At 38.8% G+C, this 21,284-nt stretch overlaps 1 protein-coding gene across 8 annotated transcripts in view; it reads right to left on the reverse strand.

Annotated features, from left to right (window-relative positions):
- The window catches only part of mecom (MDS1 and EVI1 complex locus), a 358,144-nt gene that overhangs the window by 17,888 nt on the left and 318,972 nt on the right, over positions 1-21,284 (reverse strand). For all 8 annotated transcript variants that reach the window (XM_052018370.1, XM_052018369.1, XM_052018371.1 and 5 more), the window contains 3 exons: positions 18,979-19,056; positions 14,952-15,121; positions 10,487-10,631 (listed from right to left, as the gene is read on the reverse strand). In XM_052018370.1, the coding sequence (XP_051874330.1) occupies positions 10,487-10,631; positions 14,952-15,121; positions 18,979-19,056 (393 nt within the window). The remainder of the gene's footprint in view (positions 1-10,486; positions 10,632-14,951; positions 15,122-18,978; positions 19,057-21,284) is intronic.

A 21,284-nucleotide genomic window follows, 5' to 3' on the forward strand; every position in this document is an offset into this window, starting at 1 on the left:
TATCCATCAAAAGCAGCTGAAAGTGCAGGAGTTGGAAAGGAAACATTATATGACCTCCTGACCTCAACTTTCTTTACCAACTTCCTGCATTGTTACATGTTGAGGCCAGATGTTGGCCAAAAAGCTTGATCACCAAGAAGTCTTAATGTGCACGTAATGTTAATTTAATCAAATTTCATCTTGCATATTTCAGCTTTGATACTTCTATCATTCCTGTTACCATTACAAAGAGGGGGAAAACTGAAGTGACCTGGGAAGATTTTTATCTCTGTAATCTCTGTGATGTTTAAAAATGTTATGCAAAATTAACAAGAACAAGAAATAAATGTGCACCTAATCTTAGATTTAAACATAGCTCTGGAGGTTAATGAAACTGAGTGAAAAAAAAGCTAAAAAAATTCCTTTCAAGAAAAGTAATGGAAAACAATTTAGGAGGAACAAAAAGGTTCAGTATCAAACCTTAAGGTCATGGAGTAATCCATCATCAAACTATATGGCTCAATAACTTGTTACTTCACACAGTTGAAAAGCTTTGTCCGTAAATTGCTAAGCACATTGGTGAATGCACTTCGAGTTGGACAGTGCACCTTACATGCAATGTTGGGAGAATTCACTCTGATTTTCCATTATTAAATTAGATTTTTATAAGAAACCAATAATCAGAACAGCACGTCAGCAGATACTATCATACTCTGCCTTTTAGATGCACTGACAGGAGCCTCAAGTATCATAGACAATAATCTGAAATGGTACATTTAGGAAGCTCTGCAACCTCTGAATTAGAAGGTCGCGGGTCCAAGACCAAATAAGTTAAGCAGCATTATCTTAAGTAACACTTCAGTGGCAATACTCAGGGAGTACTGCATAGTTCAATGTCTTGAATTCTAGATGAGGTGTCAAACTCAGGCTTACTCCGCATGTTCATAAGAAAAACCTAATCACACTATGTGAAGGGCACTGACCAAGTGCTTGTAAATAGGATTAGTATAGATAGGTACTAGATGGTTGGCATGGCCATGCTGGGCGAAGGACTGTTTCTGTGCTGTATACTCTGTGAAGAGCGTGGCTTTCTGCTACTGTGTTGAATAATAGTCTTCCTCAATGCATAAAAATACATCAACTGTTTGCTTAATGTACTGCTGATCGTGAGACTTCATCAACCTCAAACAGGAACCCCTTTGCTTCCAAAACAAATGTTTTCACTTCAAAAGTATAAATAACTTATGTACCAAAGTCTTTTACAGCCAATAAGTCAAGGTGAGAGTTGCCATACAAATTAAATGTTGCTCTTTCGCTTCAAACAAATCATAAACATGATCAGGATCTGGACAAGAGTTGAATTCCAGAGGAGAGGTGAATGTAAGTGCCCTGACATCAGTGGTTGATAGCACTTGTTCTACATCAGGCCATTTCCAATAAGAGAAAAGATCAGTCCAATTCAAGTGCCTCTTAACATCATGCCAAATGTTAGCAACATTCTGAAGGTGATAGCAGCTACTTTGGCTTTGCAGTTGATGGCCCTCTGGATTCTGGGAAAGCAAAGAGTTAGTCAGAATATTGTTAACTTCTCACGGTCCTATTAATGGACTATTGTGAAGATGAAATTACGGAGACTGGAAGAGGGAGTATGTAAAAACTCAATGGCACATGACCTTGACAATCACTGATAGTGAGCAAGATATTTTCTGCAGTGTAGAAGATTTCCTACAGGAAATGGGGCAACCTGCCAACATCTCCTGCCAAGCCTCAGCTTTCATGGGTACATCTATAGCATTATCATCTGGTTTCTCTGCCCGCCACAGCAGACCTGCTGCATGGCACAGAAGCAGGACACAAGACACTGTAGTCAAATAATTCCTCCTCCTGTTGACTCTCATCTGCATATTCAACATAGGAGAACATTGCAAAATAAGTTCCCAATTGCACTGAATCCTAGAAAATGCCAAGAAAATTTAAACTAGTTTAAACAAAGATTCTACAGTCTGAAGTTTGGCTTCACGCATTTCTGGTGTGCCAAGTGGGAACTACATTTTGTCCTGAAGCCAAGTTTGTCCTAAAGGTATCAGTGAATTGGGACATCTCACTTTAAGTTGCTGTTCTAGTTTTCTCCCACTTTACATGTGCAGCATACGTCAGGGAAATGACAGCCGTGTTAGGGCAAATTGTGAACAATTTCCCAGAGGCGGCACTTCAACGTAGCACTGATACTTCAAAAGATGCACTTCTTTATGTGGGACTAATTCATAAAACACAGGCACAAATGGTAGGTTAGCTTTATCAAGCAGCCTCTCCAGTAATCTTGATTCTATTTATGCAAAATTAACGCAGGCAGTGACATGTAACTTCTGTAACATGGTGGGAGTGTAATCTACTCATTTAATCACCCTCTTTGAATTACTTGAGTTTATTCGTGCCAGCACTGCCTTTGACAATTTTGCTTCTCTTGGATTTTCCTCACAGTTGGTCCAAGTATAACATCATCTCTTCAACAGCAATGTTACAGAAATTATATTCACATGTATGGACAGATTTCCAGCTGCACTTCATGCAAAACCATGGTGGCGAATAGTGGTAGCACTGAGGAAATACATATTGGAATGTTTACATTACACTACACTTTCTGGCCATGATTACAAACTTGCTTCTAAAGCTGACCTACTGATGACAATTTCTAAGCTCCTGTATAACCTTACTGAACTGTTAGTGTGTCTGATTTTTGAATGGAGTGCAAGAAAAGGATCCAAATTTATGACAGACACATCTACTAAGATACGATGCAAAATGTACACAGTTATGTGCTTAGAATGTGTTAACATTGCACAATAGTTTGTGTATCATGTAAAGGTACCTATAGCATGGATCATGCAGATTGATAAATTTGTTTCAGGTCCTCCATGCATGTGAATTAATTACACATGGGACATCCAGACATCACAGTGATGTCAAATAGTGTGCAATGCAGTGTTGGACATCACTTGCAGAAAATTAATTTGTGCATGCGAGGCCCATGTAGAGCAAACAACACTCATACACTCATTCCAGCTTCACTACTTCTATCTCTCCAGGTGAATTCTCCTCTGCCCTTCACCAGTCACTGTGATCCACAATCTGTCTGCTTTCCATCAAAATAACACAGATAAGGGTTAATATTGCTGTTGGGGGCTCCCAAGTTGGTTCTCCATGTGATTCGTTTAATGCCCCACCTTAAGGTCCAGAACAATTTCTCGGCCATGAACAACACTTCATTTGATGAATTTTATGAGAAATTGGAATTATATATTTCAAAAGATAAAGTTCTTAGAAATTTTACAATGTTTTCAAAATTAATGAACAGCACCAACAAAGAGAAGGAATTAACAATTATCTAGCTCCATTCACATTCTCAGTAACCTCCAGTCCTTCCCTTATCATCTTGGTCCTAATTAACTTATGCAATGAACCTGACCCCTGCTGAGAAATGTCTCTAAATCCTCATTAAAATGAATAACAAACGATTAATTACTTTGGGTGCCAATACACCTTTCAGTTTGTGTAAACAGTCTTGAGTTCATTTGCTAATTTTGCACTTGTTTGGTCTTGTTCTGTGCTTAAACGACATACTCCACCATCAGTTACACTATTTTCAATGAAAGCCCCAATTGTTCACACTTGGTAAAATCTGATGACAACCATAAGTGACTGATGTCACAGAATGCTCCTTTTAAGGAGTAGGGGATGTCCTGGCAATTACTAGGGAATGCTAGCAGTCCTATAACTAGGACAGCTAACTGCTATCTATATTTTATTTATTTTTACTTTCCACCTATATTATCTCAATATTATTAAAGCTTCATGGATCCCTGCAATCTTTGGCGCCCCAGATTGGGAATTACTGGTCTAGATTTTTAATGTCACTCAACATTTAAAAATTGAATTATGATCTCAATGAATCACTTATTTGTGTAAAAAAAACCTGGCCCTGTAATATTTTGTTCACAGTTCAGAGCTTTAAATCTGGAGAGTATTCATTTCTGAGCACTCTCAGGTGTGTGTTTGTCCTTTGAAGGATAGAAAGGTGGTGAGAGTTTCAGTGAGAGGAAGTGTACAGATTTAAAGGGAAAGATCAAGTCCATTGTGAAAGATGGAATTGCTTAGAAATTTGTCCCTGGTCAGAATTGAAAAGTGCACTGTATAATAGTGGCAGTGCATTGAACTCTACCTCTGAAATTCAGCTCTATTGACTCCAGTGGAACAAAACTGAAAGGCAGAGTACAAAACGCTATTGCTACTATATTAGATATTACTGATCAGGAATGAGCTTCTGGACCATGGAGCCTAACACTAACAAAGCATCCTTGAACAAAATCAAATAAGGAAAAGTGATAAAATTAAAGGCATTGTATCCAAATGCGCACAACAGGCATAATAATCAAGAAGAGCTAATGTCACAATTAGAGCTAAAGAGATTTGATCTAACATACATTACAGATATGTCTTATCTGATATACAGCTTCTATCCCGCTGTTACAAGACTATTGAACGGTTCCCTAGTAGAATAAGATGGACTCTTGACCTCACAATCTACTTCATTATGACCTTGCACCTTATTGTCTACCTGCACTGCACTTTCTCTGTGACTGTAGCACTTTATTCTGCACTAAGTTATTATTTTACCTTGTGCTGCCTCAATGCACTGTTGTAATAAATTGATCTGTATGAACAGTATGCAAAACAAGCTTTTCACTGTACCTCAGTACATGTGACAATAATAAACTAATTTACTGATTTATGTGGCTGTATGGTGAGCAAGGTAGGGAATTAAATAATTCAGGGTACTTAATCTTAAGAAAGGGCAAAGTGTAAAACATTGCTTAGAGTTATAAGCCTGAAGATTCAGGGAATTGTAAGAACCAAGATGGATGAGCAAAAAGAGGGTGAACCTAAAACATTCATATACTAATAAGAAGTATAAAAAGAATTGAAAAGCCTTTACAAGTATGTAAAAAAAAGAGTAAACAGTGGTCTTTTAGAAGTAAAGGCAAAAGTTGTAATGGGCGGGAATGACTCGGTGGGAAACAAATACCTGAGGATTTTAACAAATTTTATATCCATCTTCTCTATAGAATCTTGTGGGATCAAAGAATGTAATATGGTTAATATTACTAAAGAAAAATAGTACTAGAGAAATTAAAGGGGTGGAAGGGGGAATAAACCAACAAATTTCCTGGATTTGGTAGCATGCCCCATAGTGTTCTAGAAGAAGTGGCTGCAGTAATATTGGTTGCATTAGATTCCTTAGATTCTGAACAGTTCCATTGATGACCAAGCAACAAATGTAGCACTCTTTTTGAGAACACAGAGCCAGTGGAAATAGAGAACAATAGGCTATGTAGGCTGACATCAGATTATGGGAAATGCCCAAATTCACATAGTAACAGGTAACAGGTAACCTAGAATATCACAAGTATGATTGAGCAGAGTCAACATGAAAGGAATATACTTCTTGATGTTGCAACAGGAGAGCTAAGGAAAAACCAATAGATCTAGAATATCAAGATTTGTAGAATGTACTTTATAATGTATGACATAAATGGTTGTTATATAAAGGTTCACGGGTGGGGGATAATATATAAGACTGCAAATATATTGATTAGGGGGCAGAAAACAGAATAGGAATAAGTGGGTACTTTTCATCATGTTGTGCTGTGATTAGCTGGGGTCGTGGGGAGGAGTACTAGCTCTCCATTGCTTGAATTCTACATTCATGATTTAGGTTAATGGACAGGGTGCGACATGTTCAAGTTTGCTGAAGATATAATTTAGGTAGGAGAGTGAGCTGTGTAGGAGTTGCAAAGAGAGATGGACAAATTAAATGGTTGGACAAGAGAGTGACAGAAAATAATACAATGGCGGGAGTGTCACTAAGCAGTTCAGGTGCACCAGAAAATGATATTGGAGCTGGATCAGTGAATGGCTGTGCTACCCACTGGTGCAAACATGAAGAGATTTTATCTCCCTGCAGCATGGTGGGGGACAGGCCTCTCCAGTGAGCAGCCTGTTGGAAGGTGTCCGGCTTGCCGATCAACAATCCACTGCCAATCCAGCCACTTTTTGACTGAAGGAAAGGTACACTCCAGCAGTTACAGCAGTTGTAGGTGAGGCAAACCAGCTTAATATTGCAAGTGTGGCCTCCACATTGTAATTGAACTCCAATTGCATTTAAGGTAAATTTCTACAAATTCTACAATTTGATTGAATTTGTTAAAAACAGTCTCATTCTCCTTAACAAATTTGGTAATCATACATGATTCTTCCTGATTTTCCACCTTTGCTATTCTTTATCTATTCATTGTGAACAAGGATAATATTGCCTATTTCGAGACATTTAAAGATCCCTTTATTATTCCTTACCACTTCTGTTTAATTTGCCTAGATCTCAATGGATTTTTACAATATCTTTACCAGAGTTACTGGTAACCCAAATTGATAAGCATTAAAAAAAGTTTCCTAATTTGTATTTTCTCATATCTGTTCAAAGTATTTCACTTAATTTTTTATTTGGAATTAATGTAAACAAGACAACAAGCGGAACAGAATTCTGGGGAACTCAGCTATCATTACCCCCCAGATATTGTTGATGGATAATTGTCTTCCATTTCTGCTGCCAAGTAAATATTCAATATACTGAGCTAATTCGCAACATGGGCCTTAGATTTCCTAAAAAACAACACAATTGGAATTTTGTTAAATATTTTTCAAAATTCAAAACAAATCTTAGAAACTTGATATAAGTTACCACTTCAAAAAATCCCAGTGGAATTGTGAAATATTATGCTATAGCTTCTGCAGCATCTAAATAAATGTTAACATGCGTAGGGATGGGGGCAAGATGGAAACAGGGGTGGTGGTCAAACCTTCCACTGACTGGCAGGTGACTCAAACTCAAGGGCACTCTACTTCTTGCATTGAGTTCCGGTGAGTGTTCTTCTCCTGGTAAGGAAGTTTCATACTCATCAAAGAGGCCCAATGTTTTGCAAGCTCCACTCCCAAAATGCCTATATTAGCTGGAGAGAATCTGCCCCAAGGCTCAAAGGCAGTTCAGACTTCTTTAAATTGAATGGTTGAATGTCCTTGACATCCAAAAACAATCAGGAACTATTGAAAAATTGAACAAAATTTAAAAAGTGTGATTCTATTAACTTCAGATTTAACATTAACCACAGAAAATGAAAGACAATCAGATACCTTTAAAGGAACTGAATTAAAGTAACTAAAAAAAGAATTTTTACTTACCACTCTCCTCACAGAGACTTCTTCCAAATGAAATCAATGGACCATATTTAACCTGGCTCAGCAGGTAGATTTCCCAGCCTAAGTGTAGGAAAATCTGAAGAAGTGTTGCTCACTGGACTCCCATGAGCTGTACTTGGCCGAGTGGACTTCAGCAAGTGTTTGTGAGTCCCAAGATATTGCCCACCTAAGTTAGTAAAAGCTGGCAGATCCAAGTAGATCTACTGCCTTAAATGGAAGATTAGCGCAATATATATTTTGGTGAAATGCTTTGAGGATTTTTGCTATTTTGTTTTAGTCAAAATCCTCCATAATTCCAACTATCTGAAACTTTAAATCATCCGATCATTACTTTTATGGAAGCGATATGTTCTGAAAATATGAAGCTCCCAGAAACATAAACCAACCTTGTACCTCATTTCCTTACTTACATCCACAAAGAATGTTACAACATACTTGGTCCTGCCCAAGAATCCCTGTGGTCTTTTAATTCTTGTAATTCTTCTTAACATGCTTCACCGATATGTAAAACAGATGTACATTTCTGGGACAACTTGGGCAGAACTGAAATCTGCCTGCAGTCTTCAATTGTAAAAAATGCTAGTCTTCAATTGTAAAAAACACCACTACAATCTCCTAGATGATGGACTTTGAAAAACTCAAATGATTTTGGGCTTTGCTGACCATGAACTAACCTGAGTAGAATCAAGGTATCTAATGATCTGTGAACATCTGCAGTACAATCAGTTTTTGCATGGAAGCATATGTGTCTTTAGAGTCATAGAGAGATATTGCAAGGAAAAGGCCATTTGGCCCACTGAGTCTGCACTGACGACCAACCACTCTTTTAATTAATCTTAAACTAATCCCATTTTTAATAAGAATCACGGAGTCATTAGTATAGCACAGAAACTGGCCCTTCAACCTACCAAGACCATGTCAGCCATTTTGCCCATCTACAGTACAACTTTCCTTGCTATCCACAACATCAGCTTTTGTAATCATACCTCCTACATCACTAATCATGCTTCCTGCATTACTAAGTATGCTAACTTACTAATCGTACCTTGTTAGATATTTTTGTTAATATTTAGCATTTTTAACTTTGGTAGAAAATTAATGGTTTAAGTTACATTATTGACCATTTACATCTTATCCCTCAAGAATTGTAAGCTTGTGTACTCTTGGGTAGATTTAGAATCATAATATGGATGTATTTAGCTCTCTTTGGAAACTTTGATTTCAAAAAGGAAAAAAGCTAAATTTACCTCCTTAATGGCATTTAAGCACATATTATAGACGAGTGACTATGGATATATGATTCCATTGCAAGTTACATCGTGGAAGCCAATAAATTAAAATAACAAAGAATTTGTTGTTACAATGGTGCCAAAATTATTCTTTTGATTTCGGTTTTCTTAATGAGTTACAGGTGTAGATGATTAAAAAGGGAGTATCCTTTTCAGTGCTGTTCTCAATTCTGTAACTCAATAGCCAGACTGCACGTCACATCTGCAAAACAGGAGGCCAGGCCACAGATTTATTAAAATTACTGTTTGACTGCTGCAAGCTAATTGTGTGTTGAGTGACTAAGGACTGAAGTAATCCCCATAGGAAAAGACCAACTCTTTTAGCTGGATGAACTTTGTAGCAAAGCCAAGGTGACCTATAGAGAATGCAAAGAGAGTCCAAATTTTGTTCAAATGTAGGTATTATTTTCTCTCCAAAAGTTTGCATGTTACCTTTGCCCAATTTTCCTTCTTGCCCTCTCATCTTTGTGAGCACCAGAATACATTTCCTTCATTCAGAACAATGCCAGATTGTTTTGCTTTTTGGATATTGCTTACAACTCCTGGCCCAATTTTTGGCAGATGTGCAGTTTCAGTTCAAACTCTGCACCATTCCAGATACACTGGGCCGATTCTTGCTGGCAAATGCTGGCAGTTCTGCAGTGAACTGCCAGCATTTATTGCAAGATTGGGACCTCAGTGCTTCTGAGGAAGTCTTGAGTTTGTGGATAGGCTCCATTTGATGAATCGGTCAGTATGCTCTTCTGCTTGGCACTGCATGGAGTCCAGACAGAGCACAAATGAGGCAAGGTTCTTCAGCACTTACACTGGAGGATCTGCTCACTGTTCCTGCCCCAGAATTTGCAACTCCATTAACTTTAAAGGAGATTTTACAGCCATGAAGAGGAATAGTAAATTACTTTGTTTTTCATTATCTGTGTTCGCAATAATCTTATTCTTTTCAAAAGTGGTTTTATTTTGACTTTCTGTAAAAAAGGTGTAATTTTTTTAAACACACAATTCTTTATTTTGTCTTTTAGGATAGATATTGCACATTTGAAAATATCAGCCACATTCAGAAGCAGCACAAAACTTTGACAAATTTGACTGATGTCAAACCTCGGGTGTGACTTTGCTGTTGGTAAAAAGACTTCTTCAGCAGCTTTATGGGTGAGTTTGTCCTGTCACACCGATGTGGCCTGACAACTGTAGTGGTGGAGTTTGGTGCCAGCAAGACCTTGCTGATTTTGTAAAGGGCAGTCTTGGCCAGCAATTTTGACTTTATAGTCCAAACTGGGTAAGTATGGACAATGGGAAATCCAGGTCGCAAACATTATTCAGTAAAATTCAGGCCAATGCGTCTACTACACCTTGAGATGTACAATGTTTTTCATAGATTTCATTTTCCCAGGGCATCAGACACCCTTCAGTAGTCCTTAGAATCACAGAATTGTTACTGCACAGAAGGAAGCCATTTAACCCATTGTGTGTACTCTGGCTCCTAGCACAATAATCCCATCAAGTCCCAATCTCTAGCTCTCAAGTACCTATCCAGTTCCCTTCTGAAGGTACTGACTAATCCTGTTTCCACCACTCTTATGTGCATTCTTATGAATTCCAGATCCTAACTATTCTCCAAGCAAAAAAGGATTTCCTTACATTCGCCTTCTGTCTTTTTGCTCTGGTCCTTGGATATTAGAACAGCCTTGCTTATCCACCCTATCTAAACTAGTCATTATCTTACAAATTTCCTCTCAACTTTCTTTGTTCGAAGGATAATAATTAATTCATTTTGTCACTTTGGCATTTTGATTGACTCAAAGTCATGGCAAAAATTATACAACAAAATCAATAAAGCTTTTCAGTGGTATTACAAAGGTGCTTTTGTTTCTTTATCAAGAACAGAACATGCAAGGCACATCACTTACCTCTCCTCTAAGTGCCCTGGGGAACATTCAGTGTGGTTACTGTTTCCAATGAAATTCCGAATTTCGGTGAAGTAGGAATCTTCCTTATCATCCAGAATAGCACTGCTACTGTCTATTTCTGAATGAGGTGAAGATGTTGCAGTCCCTGCAAAAAATTGGCAACATTAAGCATTATAACTATTGGGTGGGGGACCCAACAAATGGGGTTGACAAGCTGTGGGATGTGAGAAATGTACATTCAATGTTCTTTCTATCACTTCTTGGTGAGTGGCCAGAATTTATGCCAATCCTTCATTGCCTCTTTGAGGTGGTAGGAGCTGCAACAGGTCGATTTCTTAGCAAATTATTCTTTTTATTTATTGATTTTCTAGGATATCTGCATAGCTGGGAAAACTAACATTTATTGCCCAACCCTTCCTGCCCTTGAGAGGTGGTGGTGAGCCACCATATTAAACCAATGCAGTCTTTCATGGTTAATGTACTCCAACAATGTTGTTGGGAAGAGTGTTCCAGATTTGGACCAAGCGCTGATGAAGGACTGGCAATATATTTCCAAATCAGAATGATGTGCTATTGGATGGTGGTGTTTCCATTTATTTGCTTTCCTTGCTCTCCTTGGTATTCAAGGTCATACATTTAGGAGGTGCTGCCAAAGTAGACTGGGTGAATGGCTGCAGTGTATTCAGGAATGAATATCCAGGGTGGTTGAAGGGCTGCCAATCAAGTGAGGTGCTTGGAGATTTGTCCCTATTGTGGCATTATCATGAAAATACCTGAACAAGCAGAGCTAGTGAATCTCTCGCAAAAAAACAATGGTCAGTAGATTTACCATCCCAATGAAATTATTAAATCAAGTAGTTTGATCACGTGAAAATTTTAAAGCTAATTGTGAGTTATCCCTATCATTCAAACCACTACCTAAGCATGGAGATAAAGGCAAAATAAGGGCATCACCTCAGGACAAGGTGTCTTCCAGTTTGGATGGAGGTTAGGAGAGATTTCTTGATGATTGTGAATTTTTTGAACATTCTACCTCAGCACTGTGGATCCTCAGCGGCTGCGTACATGGATGGACAGAGTTTTGGATATTAAGGGGATAACAAAACATAGTGATCACACAGGGTCATGATCTTGATGAATAGCGAAGTAGGCTGGAAGGACCAATATGATCTATTCCTGCTCCTATTTTTCATATTTTATTATTGGCACCTATTCATAGAATTTCATAAATTTAAGGGAGGTAGGTGGCGGTGGTAGGGAGGTGGGGTCCCCTGCTCCTCCCCCATAACATTGACAGATGTTAATGAAGTTTCCCTCAAACGTTCAACAATGTTGCACTGGCAGAGCAGGAGAAGGCTTGGCAAAATGTAAAAAGGCCGAAGATAAAATCACACAGAACATCTGTGCCAAGAAATTGAACTTTAGGCATATCAGTGGACTATATGGATGCGACACTTAGTAATACTGCCAAATCAGAAGTCACAAAATATAAATTGTGAAATTGGGATATCCTGCTTTTAGAGGTTGTGGCTCATTCACCTTTAAGAGCATTAAAGTCTACTATGTGAGCTTCACAGACATTGCTGCATTGCTCGACCCATACCCTTAAAGACAGCTCTTCATGAAATCCTAGGGGAGGGGAGATTTATTGCAAATTATCTAGAAAGGTCATATGTTGCAACTTTTGTTGCAATTTCTGTTGTTATGTCAATACAACAAGGCATGCTTGCAGATTATGTCATCATGTGTGGAACATATAATGGACAAATGAAATCCATGTAAGGGTGAAGCGTGACAGGAAGTGCATGATCCAATTTCTTGATGGACATGATTTAAACAAAAAGTGGGCAAAAACACTGAAAGAAAAGGAACAAAACATTTTATGCGATATACACATAAAAACCAGACACAAGTGCCAATAATGTCCTGAAATCAGAAAGTTGGGCCTGGTTCTTAAACAGAACCACCCAAAATAAGTCTCACTGTTATTTTTGGAAAGAAGCATGAACTTATAATTTGTAAATGGAGTAACACCTTTGGTGACATTTTATACATAAAGTTCTTAGATGACAATGATGCTGACAGTAATTTTTTGGACAATCACAATCACAAATTAAAACGGGGACTCAAAAGTTCTGTTAAAAGAGGAATCTGCTTCTCTGTTTACAAGCAGCACACTATACAGTGGTTCAATCACCAATGCCATTAAACCTTAACAAATTCAAGTATAACTAAAAATTAAACTGAAGAAAATGCACTGGAACAAAAAAAAATTGCAATGGCTTGAAGCTTCTAATTACATTTTTGGATGAGACAGTTCTTGTCTGCTCCAAGAATAGAATATGCCCCAAATCTTTGATATGGTAACAACAGCTCCTCTAGGATTTCATCAGCATTAACCGTAGGCTTGTCAGAGTCCAATTTACTGTTCTTTTCCCTGGTAGTTGGGCTTTCATCGTAAGTATTGCTTCACTGACAAGTATTTCCCTTGTTTATCATTATTAAGAACCAGAAAGGACAAAATAAAAATCACAACTAAAAAACAGCAGCTGATAGTTTACTTGCCCAACACCTATTTTGACTCAACCAAGTTGTCTGGGGTCCAGTTACCCCCTCTTGTGAAAGGCATTGCTTTCAGAAACTGTGGTCTGTAGAGACACTATGCCAAAATAAACTGCTGTGGTCTTCCTTATTCTTGGATTTCAACAAGCCTTGCTCACAAACACAAAGACGATTCCTCTTGCTGCAGCTTGAAAAAAGCTGCGTTTCGATCTGCCATTTACTCATGTGTGATAGTGTGGCCATAATCGCTATATGCCAGTTTTTGATATCTTTCAGATAAACGTCAGTCACGTTGAGCTTTGCTGACTTGTTCTGCTGAGTCCTCAATACAGGGATTTAGAAATATCAAGGGGGAGGGGCAGGAAATTTAACAAAGAGCAGAAAGACCTTTAAAATGGAACATTTGGTCTTCCTACCTCAATCTGTGGAAGTACATTGACCACTACCCTAACTGCTCAACTGCTCACTTGCTCACTGCCATTTAGTGACTGATGTTACCTCTTGATGTAGGCAGGAGTCACTTCAATTTATTCAAGTCCTGGTTGATGTTGAATAGAGTTTAGCTTGAACAGAATCCTTTATGTGCCAGGCAATGGCACTTCAGAAACTACTGGGAGGGCGAAGAGGCAGTCCTTGGCAAATGCATGGGATGAGGAGACACACCCTATAAGGAATGTCATTAATTCCACATTCCTGGTAATTCCTTCCATAAAACCTTTCTGAAGCTTCCATCCCACAACCGAGTGGGCCATTTGATCTTCACAGGGCCACTGGCTGCAAAAGTCTTCATCAACACTTCTGTCACTCCCAACCATCACTATTTCAATGTGCTCTGAGCTGGATTTCATTAACTTAAACACCTCCAATTGCTGGGTCACCTGTTGACCACCCACAGACCTCAACTTCCAAATGTAAAATTATTTTCCTGATGTTTAATTGCCTTACACAGGACATCATTCTAGAATTCCTTCATTGAATCCTTCTTACAGGACCTTGCTTAATTCTGTCTTAAATTACAACATTTTGTCCAGACTATAAATCACTTTTTCAAATTTCTCAAAAAGAAAGCATCGAGGCAAATATTTAAAAGATTATGACTCAGTGATTTTTGTTGCAATATTTTTCCACATGCTGGAATCATTATGACATACAAGAAGGCCATTTTGCCCATCTCTTGGTAAGCAGTCTGGTCAGTACCAACGCTCAACACTTTCCCCATAGTCCTACAAATTATTCTCTCTCAAGTGCCTGAACAATTTCCTTTTGAAAGTCCTGACTGATTTTTTTCCACAGGCAGCGAGTTCCAGGTCATAACCACTCTCAGCCCCCTCATATCAATTGCCCCAAATCTTGAAATGGTCGTTCCCAGTCCATGGACATTCCACTAACTGGAGCAGCTTTCCTCCATCTACCCCATCTAATTCAGTCACGATGTTATACACTCTCAATCAAATTTCATTGCAACCTTCTTTGCTCCAAGAACAATCTTATTCTTCCAATCTAACCTTGTAGCTGAAATCATTCAGTCCTGGAACTATTCCACTAAGTACCCAAATAAGTGCTTATATAAATTCAAATTGTTACTTAAAGCAAATATTTCCCTCTTTGGGGCTACTCTTACTTCATTCCACTTCCTGATTAAAAAGGACAGGAATGAGCCTGTAATAGGTTTCAAGGTTCCAGTTTGTGCTGCTCAACCAGTAAGTACAGGATAACTCACACCTTCATTTTCCTTTCCTTACTTGTTTGGGAAATGATCAGCCTCAGACTGGGATCTTTTGATTAATGTGGAATCCAGAGTTTACTCTACAAAGCTATTTTCTTTCATATAAAATAAACAGAGCAGGAATACAGCAGTCCAAAAGTTCAAAGTCATAGCTTAACTCCAGTTGGGGCTGCATACCTGACATGTTTCCATTCTCGTGCTTCTTAAGATGTCTGTCCAGATTGGTTTGTTGACCAAAGCACCTGTCGCAGAGGTGGCACTTGAATGGTTTTTCCTTGTTGTGAATGTTGCGCACATGCCGTTGCAAATTGGAGGAGATACTGAATGAGCGGTCACAGTATTTACACCTTTTGGGGGAAAAAATGTAGATGTCAAAGGTCAAGAACTGTTCATGCTTTTAAAAGCCTTTGTGCACTTTTTATTTTGACTTTTAAAAATATCACAGGTTATCTTTCTCAGTGACCCATTGGTACTGTTTTTGAGAAGTTATTCTATCAAACGTCTTGAATCAAATCACTCACTTGAGTCAAATCTGCTTAAATGATGTTAAACAAAATACTTTTAATGCTTCATTTAGTGCACTGAGATTTAATTTTCTTCTTAGCAGCCCATATATACCAAATGAATTTCCAACTCCACAAGTGTTGTAACTTTACTCTTAGCTCAAATGTACCTGGTCTTCCTTAAATTTTTGATAATTACATGTCTCTGATGAGTTGGCAAAGATGTTTATTTTTTCCAACATTCCTTACACATCTGGGTGGGGTGGTTTTGCTGAGGACATGAGTAGTTTCCAACAAATACACCCTATCCCCACTGAACAAGAAGAATCTACGTGATTCCTCCCATTTTCACTGCGAGTTCAAGAGGAGGAACAAGACAGTGGAGGCTGACAAAATTGGCTGCTTTGTGCTGAGTTTTGCCAGTGATTCCAAATGGAACCATCAAAATTTAGTCATGAAATAACTGTCAGTGTTGGATCTCCACCCATGTGCTGAGAAATGCAGATGTCGGAACTTACTGATCAATTCAGAGGCCAAATCTGTTGGTTTGCTCCACTACTAGACTACATATGGAACCCAATAGTGGAGCTAACCAGTCCTGGTGTGGGGTCCAATATCCCACTTATTTCAATAGGCATTGCAATCACGTGGAATAAGAAGCAAAGGGAATTTAATTTTAAAAATGCTTAAAGAAAAATAATTTATGTAATTATTTATGTGTTTAGTTACTTCAATTTTAATAGTTTTTAAGTGCTTCTATCAGAGTTGCTTAATGCTGGACCTGAGACCAGAGACCTTGGGTTGGTGATAGCGAGCAACAGACCCAGTCCAGTCATGATTCAAAACGAAAGGGGCTTTGTAAAAAGATCTTAGCTGAAGTAGGGACAGAAGAGTTGAAGTGGAATATGAACACTGGCATTGACCAGATGGACCAAATGGCCTGTATATTATGCTGTGTATTCTGTGTGACTCTGTGACTGAAGCCTCTGTGTAGGCACCCAGAGAGCAACGATGCACTGAGTCCTACAGCTGTGCCCTATCCTGAAAGGTAACTTGCTCCATTTTCTGCAATATGGAAGTTATGCAGATCAGGACACTTGGCCCACATCTACTTATTCCTTCTCTTTTACACGTTTGCATACGTAGGCCCTCTATGGTTCAATGCCTTTGGCAACAAGACACACGTATTAAGTTCTTAGCTTGCTCTATCCCATGTGTTGCAGCTTCTAAAGAATGACAAACAAGGCCAAGATTTTTCATGCAAAATTATGCCCAGTGATTACATCTTTTCTTCTTCCACGATTAGCCTGCTCAATTGCCAGTCCCAAAGGAAGCTCTGTTATCTTCCAAGAAAGATTGTAATAAACAAAGCAAACGTTTAATACTGTGCCAATGTGTGCAGTTTAGTCTACCAAGCTGGTAGGAGAGGCATCAGTTTTCATACCCTGTAGTCATTTAGAATCCCTTGGGCCTTTATTGTATTTCTCCATACACTGTTTTACAGACATAAAATAATTATTCCGACTGCTGTTTATGGCAAATGATGATAGTCTTCATCACCCTTATTTTTCATCTTGCTTCCCCTCAATGACTTCAGAAAACATACATCTGTCACATAATGATGCTTGGCAATTTTTCAATGTGAAAATGATTTAATATAGTACTAATTGTTTCAGTCTCTTAAAGTAGTAGAAAACATACAATCTGCGTCATGCTTGCAGTTACATATAAACCATGGATGTGGCAGTCTGGTTCCGTACAGCCACACACGCTTGGGAACAGCAGGGGCTTGGGGGCATGCCATGTGGAATGTCCCAAATTACTTTGCTCCATCTTATCGCTGAAAATCTTTTTTGCTGATTGCATAGCCTACAATTTGGATTGCACACTATTTTAGAGTCTTTCTACTGTTACAAAAAACTTTGCAGTCATTACCCTTGGGCTGTCCTTGGCTGGACTTCTCATAAGCAATCTTCACTGTTACATTACATGCACAGATATGGGTACTGCAAAGCCTTGTTTTACTTTCGAAGACTGGGTGTGGAAGTTAGAAGCAGAAAGATAATTAGGGATGTATGTGTACTTCATTGATTAAATATTTCATACACTGAGAAGTAAGAAGGCAGATTTCAGCTACAAACCAACATAGCAGAGTTTATAGAAGATGATTTCCATTGAAATCGGAGGAATTGAAAACCAAGCTGTTTCTATTTTGGTTGCTGATGTACAAATGCCCGTTTAATGCCGGGGGTCATGTTGAAAACATACCTCAATTTGTTTGTTGCATTTGCACTTGTGTTCCTGGTTAAGCTGCTCTGTGAAACTGTACAGTATTACAATTCTGCTGGGAAGATAAGTGGATTAACAGAGAACACCTGGTCCATGTGGCCTGCTGGTCTGGTTACGCTCAGCCAAAGGGATCAGAGTGATATCTGGGAATATTTTTGCCTCTCTCTTGTCCAGAGCCTCTCTGGATTTTTATCTCTTCCATGGTGTTTAATGGAACTTTTGAGGTGGCAGGTGGGGTGAGCAGCTGACTGTGTTGGTAAGAGTCTGTTCCTGGAGCTTTTGCTATCAGTAACATGCCTAAGCTACAGAGACTGATCTTTTGCTGACCATCAACTTCAAATGTCTCTAGAATGCTGCACATCTTTGGAGATAACACTCAATATGTACTGCAACTGTGTGGTAACCTACTGGGCTCTGGACTGAGAGCTAGGAAGTGAGTTTAGGCTAAGTACCTCTTTTTTGACCAAGATAAGTCAGATGGGCCCAATTCATTCATTTCATGCCATAAATTTCTTTGCTTCTTTTAATACAATGTAGGTAATTCTAAGGACATGAGGAAAAATTACTGAACAAAAACCAGTTAAATTAGTATAGATTAATCTCTGGAGAGCAACATACATCCAGCTGGATAAATTAGCAGGGCTCACTCACTCAATACACAATTTATTGCATGTCTGAAAAGAACATAGCTGTTCTGTGACAAAGTTATCAATAAGCTGAGTCACTGGCGTTGTGTGGAAAAGTTTGGCATTCATGTTTCAATGCCTTGTGTTCCATTCACAGGAATGACAGGTTGTTTTCTGAGAGCCACAGATGTACTTTAAGCACCTTTGAGAGTATTTGGGTTCTGATCCAATTGGTGGTGATCACTGTGGAAAGCTTCAAAGAGGTGAAAGCCATCCACACAACCTGTCAAAAAGTGCAAAACCAAATGCTCATGACCCCTGGATAACATTTAGGAAAACGTTCCAAAGTTCCAGTTGGAGCATGAGAGCCCAATAAGAAGTAACTAAGTTGCAGAGTATCTACAGGTCATGCTTCAAGTGTAGGCTTAAGGCAACTTTTAGCTCATTGAGTAGGTTTTATAATTAACATCTTTGTTTGCAAAAGTATGTTTTAACATAGGATCTCATACTGCCGTTTAAAAAGTTTATTTATAACGGAGTTAAATTCAGAAGTTCTATTTTTATTAAATGTAACAAGGTATAAAATCTCCTTTAAAGCCCAACATGTAAACAGTCCTATTTCTGAGCATGTGCTGTGAGATACAGTATAAAAATCAGATGTATTTATATGTCCTTTACTGTAATCTCTTTTCAATTGAAACATTTTACTAGAGTAGCAGCTTCAACACAGGTGTAATTCATGGCCAGGAATTTTCTGGTGATTCCCATTAATATACTTTCTCTAACCTGTAAGGTTGCTCTCCAGTGTGTGTCCGAAGGTGCCGGGTCAAGTTTGCAGATCTTGGGAAAATCTTGCCACAGTATCTGTTAAGAGAATGAAACAAGATTATATGGACTGCTACAAGGAGCAGACGTGGAATTCATACTGCATTACTTTGTTTGGTGCACAGGGAATCGGAAAAGATTTTTTTTAATGGCATTATTTATAAATAATGATTCGAATGGTTAATTTCATCTTGAAAGGAAACCTCTTTTTCTAATTAAAGCAATCTGAACATTACACAGGAAACAGAAAAGAGCTTTTGCTGGCAACAATGAAGTTTGGCTGTCATCTTCCGAAATCAGGAGCAAAAGGGATTTTTTTTTAGTAGTGCCAAAGCTCCCTGCATATTAGGGACCCACAGTGGACACCTTCAATTGTTGCATTTTCTGCAGGAGTATCCCTTTATCTCAGGCTGCTTAGTTTGAACTCTCTGGCATTCTTGGCCTCCCTCCATCTGCATCATCCCTGGATTAAACTGTGATCTTCCCCAGATCTCTGATTGTTCCTGTGTGCATTCAAGAATGGTCAGGGGTGCTCCTCTGTTTGATTTTCCCTCCCTCTCCTTGGAGAGACATTGGCTTCTGCTCAGCACTTTGCCTCGACTACAAAGTGGATATTGGTAACTTGCTGTGTAGAGGACAGCACATTTCATCACTGTGACACAACAGTCAGTGTTCCGATGCCTTTGTGCTCCCCTTGTGAACCACATATGGAGAATATTTGTGTTCTGAAATGATTTAATCAACTATAGACACAACAAAAACCCAAATTGCTTTTGATTTCCATCCAAGTACACAATACACAGATGATAAAATTAGTCATGAACAAATAAGCCAGACCAAATAGTTTCCCAACATTCACTGGCTGCAGTACTATACAGGCTAAAGCATCTCCACTGAGTAGAGTACTGGCCAGATTGGAGTATCTCCAATTGTAGGCTACTCGTCAGATTGGAGAGCCTCCATCCAGTACTGGATTCCCTAGATCAGAGTATTTTCATAGAGTATAGAACTAGTCAGACTGAAGTGTCTCCACTATCCAGAATGGAGTATCTCCAATGATAAAGTTCTACCCAGAATGGAGTATATCCAGTGTTTCAGTACTACCCAGAATGGAGTATGTCCAGTGATATAGTACTTCCCAGAATAGATTATCTCTGATGGTTCAGTACAACTCAGGATGGACTGTCTCCAATGGTTCGGTACTACCCAGAATAGGGCATCTCCAATGGTTCAGTACTATCAAGGTTAGGATACAGTACCTGTCAGATTGATGTATCTTCCCTAAGTGTTGTATTGGTTCGATTGGAGAACATACAACAAGTATTGGAATTTCCAGTTTGGAATATGCCCATTGACTACAGTCTTGGCCATATTGAAATATCTCCATTAAGTATGTATTAGCCAGACTAGAATATCTCCATTGTGTACAATATTGGCCAGAATGAAGTATCTTCACTGAGTGCTGCAACAGCCAGATTGGATGACTTCCAACTGGTGTTGGCCAGGTGGAATATCTCTGTTTTAGGCAGATTCGAGTATTTGCATTGAATGCTGTATTAACAAACTGAAGCATCTCCAGTAAAAGTCAGATCAGACTATCTCCAATGGTGCAGTATGAACCAGATTGAAGTGTCTCCAGTGGTACCTACTAGCCACTATAAAAAGTACCAATCAGCTTGGAGTGTTTTCTCTAAGAGTAGTATTGGCCAGGCTGGAGTTTGTTCATTGGCTACTGTAGATTCCACATTGGAGAATCTCTAATGGGACAGTAAGCTTAAATGGAAACACTCCAGTGATTCCAATGATCAAAAGAATGCAATGATGCAAGCAGCTTATTAATTTGCATTTATCTCCTGAGGTTTACAGTACTAAACTGACTGGAAACCTCCTCAAGACTGAAGATTTTATAAAAGTAAGTGAAATGACTCATTTGGGTTGAGGCCAACTTGAAGTTGCGCTCAGCAGAAAATATGGCGGATTCCTCTCTCTTCTTCCACCCCTAATGTTATAATTATCACCATACTATTAGGCTGCCCATCCAACCTCAAATCCATGAAGAAGCTATAATTTTTTTTTGCATCTCAACACTGAGAAGACCAAAGCAAGACTCCCACCATAAAACTGTGAGCTACTCCTAGTTCCATCCCCCTGCTTGGGTACTTTACAAGTTCACCCTAATTCATGCCCTGCTTGACTCTCCAATGAATTTTGAGCCCCTTATCCAGTTGATTACCATGACTGCCTTCTTTCATCTCCAAAACATCTGT

The sequence above is a fragment of the Pristis pectinata genome, chromosome 6, assembly GCF_009764475.1.
Source record: "Pristis pectinata isolate sPriPec2 chromosome 6, sPriPec2.1.pri, whole genome shotgun sequence".
Classification (NCBI taxonomy): domain Eukaryota; kingdom Metazoa; phylum Chordata; class Chondrichthyes; order Rhinopristiformes; family Pristidae; genus Pristis; species Pristis pectinata.